General features: G+C 27.8%; 3 protein-coding genes across 3 annotated transcripts in view; all 3 read left to right on the top strand.

Moving 5' to 3' along the window:
- Window positions 1–3,707, top strand: part of LOC111625535 (thyrotropin-releasing hormone-degrading ectoenzyme-like) — a 27,156-nt gene extending 23,449 nt beyond the window's left edge. Inside the window, exons 8-10 of the mRNA XM_023368697.1 lie at window positions 1,167–1,292; window positions 2,683–2,746; window positions 3,052–3,707. Coding sequence (XP_023224465.1) covers window positions 1,167–1,292; window positions 2,683–2,746; window positions 3,052–3,213 — 352 coding nt within the window. The 3' untranslated portion in view covers window positions 3,214–3,707. The remainder of the gene's footprint in view (window positions 1–1,166; window positions 1,293–2,682; window positions 2,747–3,051) is intronic.
- LOC111625534 (aminopeptidase N-like) overlaps window positions 1–15,079 on the top strand; it is a 114,441-nt gene that overhangs the window by 49,657 nt on the left and 49,705 nt on the right. The window lies entirely within an intron of this gene.
- The window catches only part of LOC111625536 (leucyl-cystinyl aminopeptidase-like), a 19,366-nt gene continuing 10,845 nt past the window's right edge, over window positions 6,559–15,079 (top strand). The window contains exon 1 of the mRNA XM_023368698.1: window positions 6,559–7,371. Coding sequence (XP_023224466.1) covers window positions 6,806–7,371 — 566 coding nt within the window. The 5' untranslated portion in view covers window positions 6,559–6,805. The remainder of the gene's footprint in view (window positions 7,372–15,079) is intronic.

The raw sequence follows: 15,079 nt of genomic DNA, 5'->3' as shown, positions 1-15,079 counted from the left end.
TGCGACAAGCACACCTATTTGTGGTACATTTATTTGTGGCAAAGATCTTATTTTCACTTTACCGAGTGCCTAGTAGGTAATGTGCGGATTACCTAGATACTCTGCACATTATCTAGGTAATTTGAGAAATGGAACAATTTTCACAACTTTAACGGATCACGCTAGTTAATCTGCAGATTAGCTAGGTAATCTGCAGATTAACGAGTTTCGAGCTTTAGCGGTAACATATATATATATTAAAAATATATTAAAAAATAGAAAAACTTTTGTCTTCACAATCCTTCCTTTCACAGTCACCATTGACAAACCAAAAGAAAAAAAACTACACATACATAAATCTTCACAGAGACGACCTGTATTTGAGGCTATGCCTCTTAAAAAAAATGTAAATTGATTAAAAATGCCTTTCTTCTGGAAGGTCTCTGTAAGTGAAGATCTGGTTTTTTTTATGGTGACTATGAAACAATGGATTGTGAAGAAAAATTTTTTTTTGTTTTCTTCAATGTATTTTTACTATGTAAATTACCGTCGACCATCTTTAATTAAAAATATATGTAGTTTATTTTAACTATAAGTAGTAAAATTAATAGCATGTATGTACGTATTCGCAATTTGTACTTACAATAAATAATTTAATATTATAAAATTTAGAATTTTATATAAATGCGCTGTTTTAGCTTCTCACAATTTTAAACCTAAACCTGCAAAAGTTCATGCCGGTCCTGCTTGGGCTATATGAAAGAATAAGGAATCTGGAGCGAAATCTGCAATATTTGTGGGCAAATTTGTCGTAGAATAGCATAGGTGCCTGCAAACCCTATCATATCGTCGCGTGAATTCAGATAAGAAAAGATTCTTCAAGATACTAAAAATCGCTTTAAATGGATCGTTGTTGTAGAGAAAATCATCTCTGCTTTCATATCTAATCAGTTTATATCATCGTTATTATGTTTACACTAAAAGAGTGTCATTCGATTTCAACACTTCCTTCTTGGTGCATAACTTTTTTGACAATCAGAGTATTTTAAATGTTTAATTTGATATAAATTATTTCTTTATGATATTTTAAATATAAATTTAAAATGTATTTTTAAATATATTATATTTAAATTATTATTAAAAATTTTTATATATTATATTGAAATTGTTAACTATGTTTTATTTAGAGTTTTAAACGTCAGTAAGGACTTAGAATCCTTAATTTCTGTAATTTCTGTTGCTACCGGAATAAGAGAAACTTGGACAGATCTGATTCGAATATATAACGAAAACATCGTCTATTTTATAGAAAAGTAAGCAGAAATTTTTGAAAATTTAAAATTAATTTATCAGTCATGTATTTAAGATTTTTAAACACTTTTCGAGCTGCGGCCATTAGGATGGCATAAAAAAGCCTACCGCCAAAATCTTTGATTAGAATAGGCCCATAATAAAGGTGAGTGATTAGTGACTGACGATACCCCAGAATCAGTGATATCACTTGCAAAAGTTTCTGAATATTCGATGCAGTTTCGAATTCCAATTCTCCAGAGCGACAAGTTAATGACGTTTTTACTATCTCGGCCGACAGGTCTGTTTGCGTCTTTAAATTAATCTGATTTCGGGGGTCATATGGTCGGTTTATTTTTATATCCACTGACTGAATCGATCATCACGGAAGAGAAATAGAGAATGATGCCCGTCTAAATTATTCTTGAATTGAGGAACTCGTTGCTGGTTTATTTTTCTTTGGTGTGTTTCATTCCACAGTGTTTATTACGAGTCGCCAATGTTTATTTGTAGAGTCGGTTGATCTCGTTTAAAAATTTTCTCCTAACACTTTCTACACGAAAATTCTGACAGGAATTATAAATTAATGAATTAATTTATTAATAATTAGTAATAATTAAAATAATTAATAATTAAAAAATTCCGACAGGAATTATAAATTGTCTACATCCATAAAGTTTCATTTTACGAATTTATAGACAGATAGAGGTAGATTAACGGATTCGATTTACTGACGAAGCAAGAGCCGATTTTTCATTGTATTGTAGGTTTAAATTATAAGAGAGCGGTTTTTTCAACCTCCGATAGTGCATAAAAAACAAGTGTAAATAACAAAATGAATTTATTACCAAACATGGTTACTTTTCTTCATAATCACCGTGAAGATTGAGTCATTTGTCATATCTCTGGACGAGCTTTGCAATCCCCTCTTCATAGAATGTTGCTAGTGAGTTGAGAAGGGCCTTAACGTTGTTTTGAAGATTGTCATTAGTCTCTAACCTCTGCCATCCTAGCAACGTTTTCAGTTCAGGAAAGAGGTGGAAATCGCTCGGCGCTAAATTGGGGCTATACGCTGGGTGTTTAAAAAGTTTCAAGCTGGGTGGAAGTCTGAAAGATGGATGTCTTCACAACTTTAATGTGAAGACATCCACCTTTCAGACTTCCACAAATTTGTATATGTCCGTTGCCTTTAGTTACCTTATTAAAATTTTAAAAATACTTTTTGTGATATATCCGGTAAGTTCGTATTAATTTACAGTAATTTAAAATATTAAATTTATAACTTGATATTAATTTGACTTTTTATTTCTTATTAAGATTTCGAATGTTTATTTGATACTTAAATGCTTGTTGCATTTAAATAGAGCAATCTAAGCAAATAATATTTATTTTTGAATTAATTTGTTTTTCTAGTGATCTTAAGAATGCTTTATATCTCACAAGTACGTTAATGATTAACGAAGAGCTTTTTCAAAAGGTATTTCAAATTATTTTATGTAGTTTATAAAATACAAGTACGTAATATCTATATATATAATCGAGATTGGTTAATAATAATAATAATAATAACAATAAGCGGCAGAGCTCAAACGGTTAGGAATTGAACGTTGAAATTTGGTACACGGAGTACGCCATGAGATTGCACACTAAGAAGGGATTTTTCGAAATTCTGCTTCCTGGATAAGAGAGAGAGTTAATCTTTATTTTCGAGAAACTTCATTACGTTTTGTATATTAAGAAATCAAAATACATATAAATATTAAAGTACTTTTTAATTTTCAGCTGGAATCTATTATAAAATTTCGTTTAAAAGAAATTAAAGATGAAACGATTGTGAAAAAATTTGAAGAAGCTTTGAGCGAAGGCCGAGAAAAATTGGAAATGTATAAGCCTTTTCGAAGATGCGCCGAAAATTGGTTGAAAGAAAAGAAGTGGATCAGTTAATTCATTACCTTATTAAATTATGAAAAGTTTTCTTAGTTTCTATGATTTGTGCTAAATGATGTAAAGAATATATAATCCTTCTACTGTATCATTGCTTGGACATAATATGACTTATAGCAATTCATGGACAAATGCTAACTCTTATAATATTTATCAAAATTTTTATCCAAAAAAAATTGCCGTGATTTCGAGATAATTACGAGACTAGTAAGAATAAATCTAACTGCGTCATATAAAATGCTGAATGAATGACGTAACCTTTCAATATGAATGCAATTGCTTTCGGTTTAAACATTTTAGGAAGAATCACACATCAGAAGCTTACCAGAAATTATAGAAGTTGCTTATTTCAAGTTTTCACAAAAATGTATTAATATTTCGAGTATTTTCTTCTCGTTAATCTATATACTATATTTTGAAGATTAATATGAGTGATTTATGATTTGAAATGTATATAAATGAATAACCATCCATTAAAGATTATTTAATGTAAATGTTATTTTGTTTTTATTTTAAATAAAGTCGCGTTTTTAAGCCACATGTTTGATTGCACTGTACTTCCGTGATATCACTGATCGAATTCAATCATATTTTGTAATGTAAAGAACTATTAAGCTAAATTTTGCTTCGTACCGATGACTTAAATTTTCATATTTTCATGTTAAAAGTTTTCTGAATTAAAAATATATAAAATTTTTATAACAAAATTTCATAACAGATGGCGCGACATAAAATTTTATTTATTTATTTTGATTAATAATACAAAAGTTATTTTTAAAATATAATCTCACAACAGCCGGGAAAGTTACGCAACCTTTGCTAGATTTAAAAATATATATAATCTATATTCAATTTATTTATTCAACATAGGTCTATATTCAATTTCAATAGAAAAAAAATATATCAATTTTTCAAAACTTTATCAAATCTTTATCTACGAGGCTCTATATATAAAATACTTAACTTATAATCGTCACGAACGTTTTTCCGCCATGGGAAAATAATAGAAACGGCAGTATCGAAAATCAATGAATAGTCACAAAATTTTTGCTATGAATAGTCTATATTGTGAACAAGTGGACTAAGCAAGTGGGGGACCCCCTGGTAATATAATACTAATGTAGCATTTTTCAGTATTTTAATTACTTGTGTATAATTCGACTCTAACGATAATACTGTATTTATAGTTTCGATAGATTTTAATTTTTTAACTCCATCGAAATTATGAAAATAACTATGTTAACGTTCTGATCTGGATTAGAATTCCAAAGAGCAAAGACTAAACATGTATTGTACTGTACATTAAATGTATGACGAAGTTATAGCTTGTTTAAAGTATAATATATTTAAAAATATTTTCATTGGTCATTTAAATTAACAATTCAAAACATATTAATGGTAATTAACGACTTACAAAAAATCTATTAAGAAAATCGACTCTGACCACCATCATCACATAGATCAAGGTCTATTCGTTTTCCGAACATGATTCTCTGACGTCATCAGAAGATCACTAAACACGTGGATCGCTAACCATTAGTCCTTTATAGTATAAGTCTGTATTACTGGTCTTTATAAAAAATTTCGTAAAATTTTGTTTGAAATATCATCGGCGTGTTGTGTTCCTTGTAAATCAAATTGCGCGGATCATAAGAGGTCTTCTATATTCTAATTTTTGAAGGAGCTGTTCCAAGAAACCAAATGATGTGCTCAATCCTTAGGAACAATTTTAAGCCCAATAAGTCATCTAAAGTAAGTACTTATTTTATATTATTATTTATTAGTATATAATTGTTTCACTTTAATGGAATTTATAAAAAATAATAAGGCTACACAGAATAAAATAGATAATGAATCGGATTTCAGAACTTTTAGAATTTTGAATGAATACCATTACTCAATGAATTATAGGCAAATTCTGAATATAAGCCATAAGCTTTAACTTACAATTACAGATAACATTTAGAGAATTTACTATTGAAATTTCTACAATACAATGTTAGTCCTTTACATTTGATTTTTGAGATAATTAAAAATTATGATTTTTATTATAAGAGTTCTGTAAGATAAAATAATTAATGGTAGTTTGATATACAGTAATTGCTTAATAAAATTAAATCAAGCGTTATGTGTATTTCAGTGTTCAAAATTTAACTAAGTTATATTTTGAACACTGAAATATAACTATTTTAACTGTTATTTTAAATATGATACAGTTTTAACTATTATAACTTTATGTATTACAGAATTATTAACAGACAGTTAATACATAATACCTGTTAATAATTACACATATGAAAAATGTTTTATGTATTTCACAGAAATAAAATTTGATAGTTTAATTTTTTAGGTAAATGTGGGGTAAATGTTTAAAAATGATTGAGTAAAAAAATATTTCCCAGTTACTGGAAGTTAATTAAGTTTCACTAGTAAATTTTCATAATGGGGAAATGATTTTTCCATTATAAAATTCAGTAGGAAATGTAATTAGTAGAGATTTACGTGGTGAAGGAAATATGGACAGCCCTACTATGATTTTCCAAAATATATAACAATATACAAATTTTTATATTTAAATTTATTTTTATGCGAAATGTATTTAATTGTGATTATATAATAATCTATCAATTCATGAAGTATATATCTACTATGATTCCAAAACAAAATTCAAATTTTTTATTTAAAAAATAAATTAAAAACATGGAATGAAAATGATGCATCCTAATAAATTACACTACAAATGTATATAAATGTATGTTTTTAATTATAATTATTTTCTCATTACTTAAAATTGTTATTATTTTGATGAGTATTTGTCTTTAAATATGTTTTTAGTCGTTTTAATTTTTAATAACTTACAGGTATGTGAAGTTTACTTTTCACCGTCGGATATACTTAGATTTTCTCATGAGGAAACAGGAAAAATAGTAATAGCATCATTGAAGTAGCCGAGGTTAGCTAAAGATACTGTCGCTACTATTTTTCCCAATTATTCATCATATTTATCGTCTGCCTCTAATAAAAGAGAATCTCCAGAAATAAGTTTAAAAATGTTTTAAATTTAATTTTTGCTCATGCATTTATAAAATGATTACATACTGTTATACTGTTTGATTCTGTGATAACTTGCTGAAATGTAATTTTTAAACTTTATATTGTTAAGCATTATATTTTTGATAATATAAACATTTATTATAAATTTCTGAAATGTGAAAAATAATTCAATAAAGCTTCAGTAAATGTATTACATAAAATATCATACTTTTGATATTGTGAATAAAATTAAATAGAAAATTTACCGTTTAAAGTATAAATTAAGCTAACCATTTTAAGTAAAAATTCTGTCATAAACGGAATGAATAAAAAAAAATATTATTAAAAACTAAAAAGTCTGCAAAAAAAAACATCTATTGATGACGTTATGAGTCAGCGAAATGGCCTTGTTATCTAGGTGGTGCTGCTCTGACGGGGTCGAGAGTAGAACCACGCCGACTTTATCCTTGTAACTACTAACAGAAGTAATTAAATTTGGAATCAACGTCTCCCTGCGTTCTGTCGGAGTCCATGTTTACACTTAATCATTCATAGAACAATGGATAAATTAGAAATCGAAGGAAACAAAAAGTCTCCTTTCTCGCAATGGGATCCGATACTTTTGAAAAATTGGAAATGGATATCTCTGGTTTGCATTGTAATTGCGGGGATCGCAATTCTCGTGATTTTCGCATTGGTCCTACATTTTTGTGTGTTAATTTTTACACCGAAGGAACCGAGAGGCATTTTCCTGCCGAAAACCATCATTCCACACCACTACCGATTGGAAATTCAACCGCATTTGGGACCCGACAATTTTAAGTTCAATGGAAGTGTAAATATCAATTTTGCTTGCATAGAAAGTACAGACACGATTATCTTTCATTCCAAGGGCTTATCCTTAAGTTTGGACCGTATTAAAATTCTAAGAGATTCTGGAAATGATGTGAAGATATTAAGAATGGATTACGATGAGGAAATCGACTTTATAATTTTGACTTTATTAGAAAAGTTGTCTTTAGCAAATTACAGTTTGTTTATAGAATTCGAGGGAGTGTTACAAGAACAACTGCACGGATTTTATTACTATTCCTACGACGATAACGAAGATAACATCACCGAATAGTAAGTGTTGATATTCTTTAACCTGTATGCTAGAATTGTTTAATGTCCTTACATTTGTTTTTTATAAAATAGCAATTTCTGATAATTTTATACAATTTTTAACACATACATAAAGGTTATAGATAAGCCTAAATTTTATTATTAAGTTCAAAAGAAAACGCTATACATAGTTTATCACGAACGTTCTATTGTTATTTCAAAACACTGAAATTTAAATACGTTTGTTACACAAGAAGCAATTAGCCTACTAACCGATAAATTATATCATAATAAAATAAATAACTTCAAATCGATTACAACATGAAAATAAAGTTGTACTATAATCATCATAATACAGTTATGAATTAGCTAAACAAATAATATATTTAATGTATCGTTAAACAATTTGATGAAAAGACAGTTTATTTATAAAGTGTCGTCCTACCGATTTTAAAAACGTATTATTAAAAAGTTGAATAATACGTTTCTGTACAATGCAACAGATGTCACAACACCTGACTAAAAATTTTATTGTTAGCTCTTGTCATTTTAATGTCATAACCTGTCGTGAAATAAAACATTAGATATTTTTTTTGTTTTACGTAAATATATTACTACGCGAGAAATATATAAATTTACATTTTTTGCGATTGAAGATTATTTAAATATCTAATGAGTTTTTACGTACAGTTTCTTGGGTAAACAAGAATCTGGTTAACTTTATAAAAACATTAAAAAGTAATATAAAGCAGGAAAGTAGAAAGTATTAATGTACAGTNATCCGTTGCAAAATGCCAGAAATGTGGAGGAGTGGTGATTGGTTTCTCCATCATGACAATGCTCCAGCCCATTCAGCCCTCATAACTTGTAAGTTTTTGGCCAAACACTCGATCAATGTTCTTCCCCACCCCTCTACTCACCTGACCTTTCTCCTTGTGACTTTTTCTTGTTCCCCACTCTCAAAAGACCCTTGAAAGGAAGAAGATTTGAAACAATTCCTGAGATTAAGGCAAATGCGACAAAGGTGCTGAAGGACATTACAAAAGAAGTGTACCAGGACCATTTCAACAAGTGGAAACACTGTTGGAATAAGTGTGTGTGTTGGGAAGGAGAGTACTTTGAAGGGAACCCAGACATGTAACTTCTACATAAAGTACATTTTGTTTTATGACGTCAGTCTGCGTATTTTTTAAACAGATCTCGTATTCTTTATATAGTAATATTGAACAAAAACTAAATTTTATTTCATAAGTGTTAAAAAAAAATACATTCCATCTGCTGCATTTCATTACATCATATTAAAAAATCCAGTAATGGGTTGCTTAACTTTCCCAGCAACATTCAGTGGCACAATCTGTTATAATATCTTATTTTAAAACATTTTTATATTTTTAATTATCATAAAATGGCAAAAAACTTAATTTTGAGGGTAAGAATAAATTTTATAAAAAATTTTAAATATCAAGTCCAAATCCACCAAATTTTAAGTAAATGCAAATAATATGTAAAATTGTCATTAAGTCAGACCCTACTCGAGATTTGACAATCCCCTCTATCAATCCATTCCCTTGGCCTTTGACCACCAAACATATCATCAATCCCCCAATACACAAACCTCCCTGCAAAATTTAAGAAAATTTCAAGAAACAGCACAGGAGTTATTAAGCTTCAAAGAGGGTGAACAAAATTGTGCCATGTGCGCACACACTAATATTCATACACACAAAAAAATCCCCAAATTTTTTTACATTTCTCAATGTTCCAAAGTGCCCTGAGTCCAAAAATGTAAAAATCTTGAGGAGGTAATTTTTGATCAAATACTTTCTCTTTGTTATATATTTAACAAAGCCAGGAAAGTAAAAATGAGAAGTAAGAAGAAGTTAAGAATTAATTTATTTAAAAAATCTTAAGATTTACTTTAAATTATGTATTTAAGTGCTTTCACTATCACATTGTGACAATCATTCATTAGTCACACTATCACAGCTGATTTTGAAATTGCTGTTGGCATCATTATTTTCCCAAACTAAGTCATCTTTTGTGCCATCCATTTTTTAAAGGAATGAATTATTATTTCTCTGGGAACTTTTGCCAGGTGACAGATAGCCATTCCACAATTTTTGAAGCACTCACCAATATTATTTTCCCACAAGTGGTTAAAGCAATTTTTGTATTATTTTCTTAGTCCTTAAATGGCTTGTTGATACAAACATCAAACCTTTATAAGTTCAAAAGCTCAAAAGGTTAAAAATACTATAAAATAATCAATCAAACATTATCATATTGCAAACTGACATATCATTCCCAAAAAAAAGAATCCTAACTAAATACTACTGATTGGATGATGATGAAATTAGGTCAGGGGATATTAGACATGGTATAGAATAGATTTATGGTACTTTAAAAAATGCCTTTTCAGGTAAAATTTAACCACTTTTAAATGTAAGTCTACCCAATTTTCAAGGACATTAAAATAATAAAAAGGGTGCAGCTTAGAATCAAATAAATATTGTGTATACAGTACATATAAACATTAATATTTTTGTAATACTTATTTTAATAAAAATTATTTATTTTTATTATAATGAATAATTCACTTACTAAAATAATTATAAAATTACTTTTAAAAATTTATTATAATAAATTTATTCACTTATTTTAATAAATTATTTCTGTGTCTATATTAAATTACACACTAATTTTTTATTTTATAGTTGTGTTAAAAACTTACTTTATATACTTAATTAAATTTCATAAAAATTTCTCTAACTTTTTTAAACTAACATATTTAATTTATACTTACTTTATTAATATCATTTTCTGTTTGTCCAATTATAGCTGAACAGCTGCAACTTTGAAAATGAGATGCTAAACATCTTTCAAAAAATTTTAGGTCACTAATGGATTTATCTTCAAAATATGTTTCCGATAATGATAACTGATAAAAAGAAAGAAATATCTGTTTCATTCTTACAATCAGCAATTTTAAAAAGATTTCAATAATTATTTTTTTTGCATTTTAAAGTTATAAAAAGTATATTGATTATTTTATATTTTAATTTAATAATAAATGAGAATATCTAGAAATAAATTGTAAAAAATTCAGCAACAAGTTGCATAAATTTTCTAGCTGTTATGAGATTTTATTTAAGAAATAACTTTTATATTACGAATTATAATAAATAGATTAACCACTTCATCTGCTTCCACAACAGGTAGAGGACAAAGAGAAACATAAGACGATCCGGCATAATATCAGGATATGATTAATTTTACCGTGTTTAATTCTTTATATATTATCATATAATCAAAAACTTTTATTTTATTCGTCTTACGAATAAGTTTAACACGGTTTTCAGTTGCGGATGTTTGCCTTATTTATTATTATTCTCTTTTACCGGCTTAATTATATTTATAGAAATATGTGCTTTAAACTATAATAAATACGAATTAAATACATATCATAAAGAATTCCATTGTCCTTTAAATTATTTTAAGTACATCAATTCTACTCAGTGCATTCTAATTATAGAATTGTGTGATGGCATATTGAATTGCTTAGATGGAAGTGATGAACAAGACTTTTGTGAATCTGATATGTGTAGATCAAGCACATGCCGATATGGTTGTCAACCTAGTCCAAAGGGTCCATTGTGTTACTGTCCAGAAGGCTCAACTTACAACTTACAAACACACTGCCTTGATATTAAAATCCCATCCTCTTTTTTGCCTTATACTACCTACAAACCTTTTGCCATTAAGGGTGTTGAACTTCCAGTAGAAGGTACACATCCTAGTGAAATTATTTTGCCAATATATACAACTGAACAAATTTCAGCAGTTGCTTTTGATGTTAAAAAAAATAATTATAATAAATAGACAAAAGTCTTAATTTTGAGGATAATAACTGCTTAGTGATTAAGTTCCTTTTTTCATTTCAATCGTTTATATTACAACCTTCCTGTTAAATTTTATTGATTCCGTACACTTCTTGAATGCATGGTTAATAAGTAATGGTTATATGGTGTTCAACAGAAAATTTTTGCATATTATTAATTAACAGCTGTCATTATTTAACATAGATGTGTGATTTAATTATAACAGGTGTAGCCAAACTTTTATCCCTTAGGGGCTACTTTTTTGGTAAAATATAGTCTGCAGGTGACTATAAATATGGGCAAACAATTTTAGGATTTTTATATGCACATGTGTTAACATTCATTTGCATTATTCATCAGGATAAATACAAACAGTATGGGTACATTGCAAAGACAGTCTATTATTGTAAGAATAAATTATTGAATTAAGATTTTTAAACGTTAATTTAAGTGAAAGCAAATTGTTCAACTTTAGCTTCGCGGGCTACTTTCAAAACATTTGCGGTCGATCATGGTCTACGTGTTGGCCATCCCTGAATTATAACATTCAATTATAACAAACATAATCTCATGTTACTGCTAATATGAGATTGTATTCTTTATTTAAAAGCTTATTTTAAATTTATCTCTTCACATTTTGTTTGAACATCAAGTTGAAATGTCTTCAATTAAAAAGCATATCAGGCATATACTTTATGAGTTTCAGAAAGGATATAATGCCTTACAAACAATAAAAACAATTTATAATGCGTATAGGGAAGATGCTACTAAACTTCAAACATTTAAAAAAGTACCATTCAAAAAATTTTAAATTAAAGGATTCAAAACATACAGGGCACCCAAAGCTGTTGACAAAGAAAAGCTTACAGGGAGAAATTGCTAAAAATAGACAAATAACACACAATATATTGTATATAACCAAACACACCAAAATTAAAGTGATAAAAGCAAGTAAAACATATGAGTGTAACACAAGAGTGAAAGAGAATTTGGATGCACAGACAGATTGTGTTTATGTTTCAAGTGCATTTTTCACTGTGTGTGCAGTTTGAACTCTGAAGCATTCAAAGTATTTGGTACCACTGTAATATATTCAAAACAGAGCTATTGAGTATATTACCAAAAATTCCAAAAATCCCAAAAGAATAAAATTTTTTAGCCACATGGAATATCAAAGTTTGTACCTTGTAATCTCATAGAACACGACATTGTTTGAATAAGTAATTTAAATAGTAAATATATATTTTTAAAGGTATTTAGTATTATTAATTTGCTCTGTATTATTTTATTTAATAGTATTTTCTTTCATTTTACCTCCAATTATTCTTTTTTAAATTTTGAAGTATTATTTATGGCTACGTAATCTATGTATGTATAACTAATGTTATTTATATAAAAAGTTACTATAAATTGTGACACATGCAATTTATAATGTCATGAAGCAATGCAAAACATGAGAGCTCCACTCCTAAATGTTTTTGAGCCACCAAACATTCAGAGACAAGCTCCTTATAATTTATAAAGCTAATATTATTTACAAAAAATTGATATAAATTACAAGAAAATGTTAAGAAGGTCAAAGACACATGGAATGTTGGGTCATGTTGCCAAAAATAGTCAGTGGCAGTGTCCATAATATATTTATATAAAAATAACAATCAATTATATAAACTATACATTAAACTGAATAAATTATAGTAAATGTTGAAATAAATATAAAAATACTTACCTGATGTTTTAGAGAAAAATTATATAAGTCAGATATTGTATTGTAGTTATTATTTAAATGCATAGTGATACAATTAATAATATCAAGTGAGAGAACCTAATTTTAAACAAACAAATAATCATTATTTAGCATCAGTTACATTTCTTATAACAAAACTATATATTTTCATGAATTCATACACACCTTATATGCTTGCAAAATAGAAACTTGTCTTCTAAGCATTAAATCAATTATTGAATAAATATTTAAAATAAATTCTTTATCTTCATATTTAAATATGGCTGATAAACTCAAACGAAGATTATCAACTGATTTACCATTTAAATCTATACAATTATTTAACTGAAATAGATTAGTTATTATAATAATATTTTTTTCTGATAATAAATACATCCTACTGTAGGAACCGAGTAATGCTGGATAATTTTCTAGTTCTCCTAATAATAACTGCCCAACAGCTTTAAATGTAATATCTTGACTGCATAGACAGTTATCATTTTGGTCATCTAAAAAAATAATTTCTTCTAAGATATCTAATTGTCTATTTTCTATACTGTCTAATTGATTTAACTGATTTAAATCTCTCTTTTGATTTAATGAGCTAATATTACTATCATTTATATATGATTTTTCCACTGAATCTTCAATACCAGATTTGAATTCTTTATTTAATGTAGGATCTTTATGTGACACTTCAACATTTTCTTCTTTAATTTTATTAACAATTTCATTCGAAGAAACTACTTTTGGCTTCCATCTAACTAATATTTGTGGACCAATAGTGTTATTCCATGATGACAACAGAAAAGACTGGAGTGGATTATAATCTGCAAAAGTAAAATGCATATGAAAAAAATAAAATACAAAAATTAAAATTGTTTCTTTTTGTGTTATATAGAATTAAATCTGTTTTCTGCTTAAATTTGGATTAAAATAGAAAATTTTAAATTAGGGGAAGCGAGTGGTTAGCTGATGTCTTCGAAAGGTCTATGAAAATGTCGACTTATTTGGTAGCGTTTGTAATAGGAAATTTGACTAAAAATGGAGATGAAAACGGAAGGGTAAGTACTGTACATTGGCTATTTGAACATGACTGAGATCAGGAGAGAATCTGAGAAACGAGTATTCCCTCAAAATTTTTATCGCTAATACGAATTTTTAAAAATAATGTTTATCTTTATATATAAATGAAAATGTTTGTTTGTTCGCTATACACTCCTAAATACTTTAGATATTGATTTTAACATGAACATAATTATTACTAATTTGATCTCTTCCTCCTGTTTTCCTGTTTTAGTTGTTCTGTTTTTAATTTTTCAACTTAATATAAATTTGAAAAACATTTCTTTTTATTGAAATTGGAACGGAGAAATAATAGTTTATCACTTTTGGCACTGATTGGCTTTATATATTTTTGATATTCAAGTGTTTTATCTTTTATTATTATTAACAAATTCAAATGTGGTAGACATCGATTTTTTTCATTTCTAATTCAAAAATTATGTTTTTTATTTAATTTATTAACTTGGGTTAATATTTGATCTGGTGTAATTTTCTGCTGTTCAAAAGTCAACACGCAGTCATCCACATATCTATTGAAAAAAACAATTCCACTTGTACTTGCTACTTTTTATTTTTATACCTGGCCTTTTTGAGCGGTAGAAGGCCTGAAATCACAAATAAAAAAAAGCTATTTTAATATCTATAAGTTTGATTACTAATTCTGTAATTCTGCCAATCTTAGGCCAACACATGTGCCCATTGAGATCATTCCTTTTCTGTATAATATACATTATCAAAATGAAAATTATGTTTTTTAATTATAAATATACTCAGCTCTAGCAACCATTCTGGATAGTGCATTGTTTGCAAGGCGTCTTGAATATCACTTATATATGTTACTGTGAATGACCGAAATCTGGCGAATGTCAACATTCTCCGGTGAATGTCAACATTCACACAGTCGTTTCGTGTATGTCCGAAATATTTGCTAAATATCGTTATTTCTCACTTACACCGGCAAATGTCGACATTCAGAATGCGCTGATGGTGAATGTTGAATAAAAATATTTTTATTACGTTAAGACAAAAATGCAACTTTTTAATATGTCAAAATAGGAGA

The sequence above is a fragment of the Centruroides sculpturatus genome, unplaced genomic scaffold (assembly GCF_000671375.1).
Source record: "Centruroides sculpturatus isolate CEXI.00-Female unplaced genomic scaffold, Cexi_2.0 scaffold341, whole genome shotgun sequence".
NCBI lineage: Eukaryota > Metazoa > Arthropoda > Arachnida > Scorpiones > Buthidae > Centruroides > Centruroides sculpturatus.
This window is presented reverse-complemented; position numbering and strand designations above follow the sequence as displayed.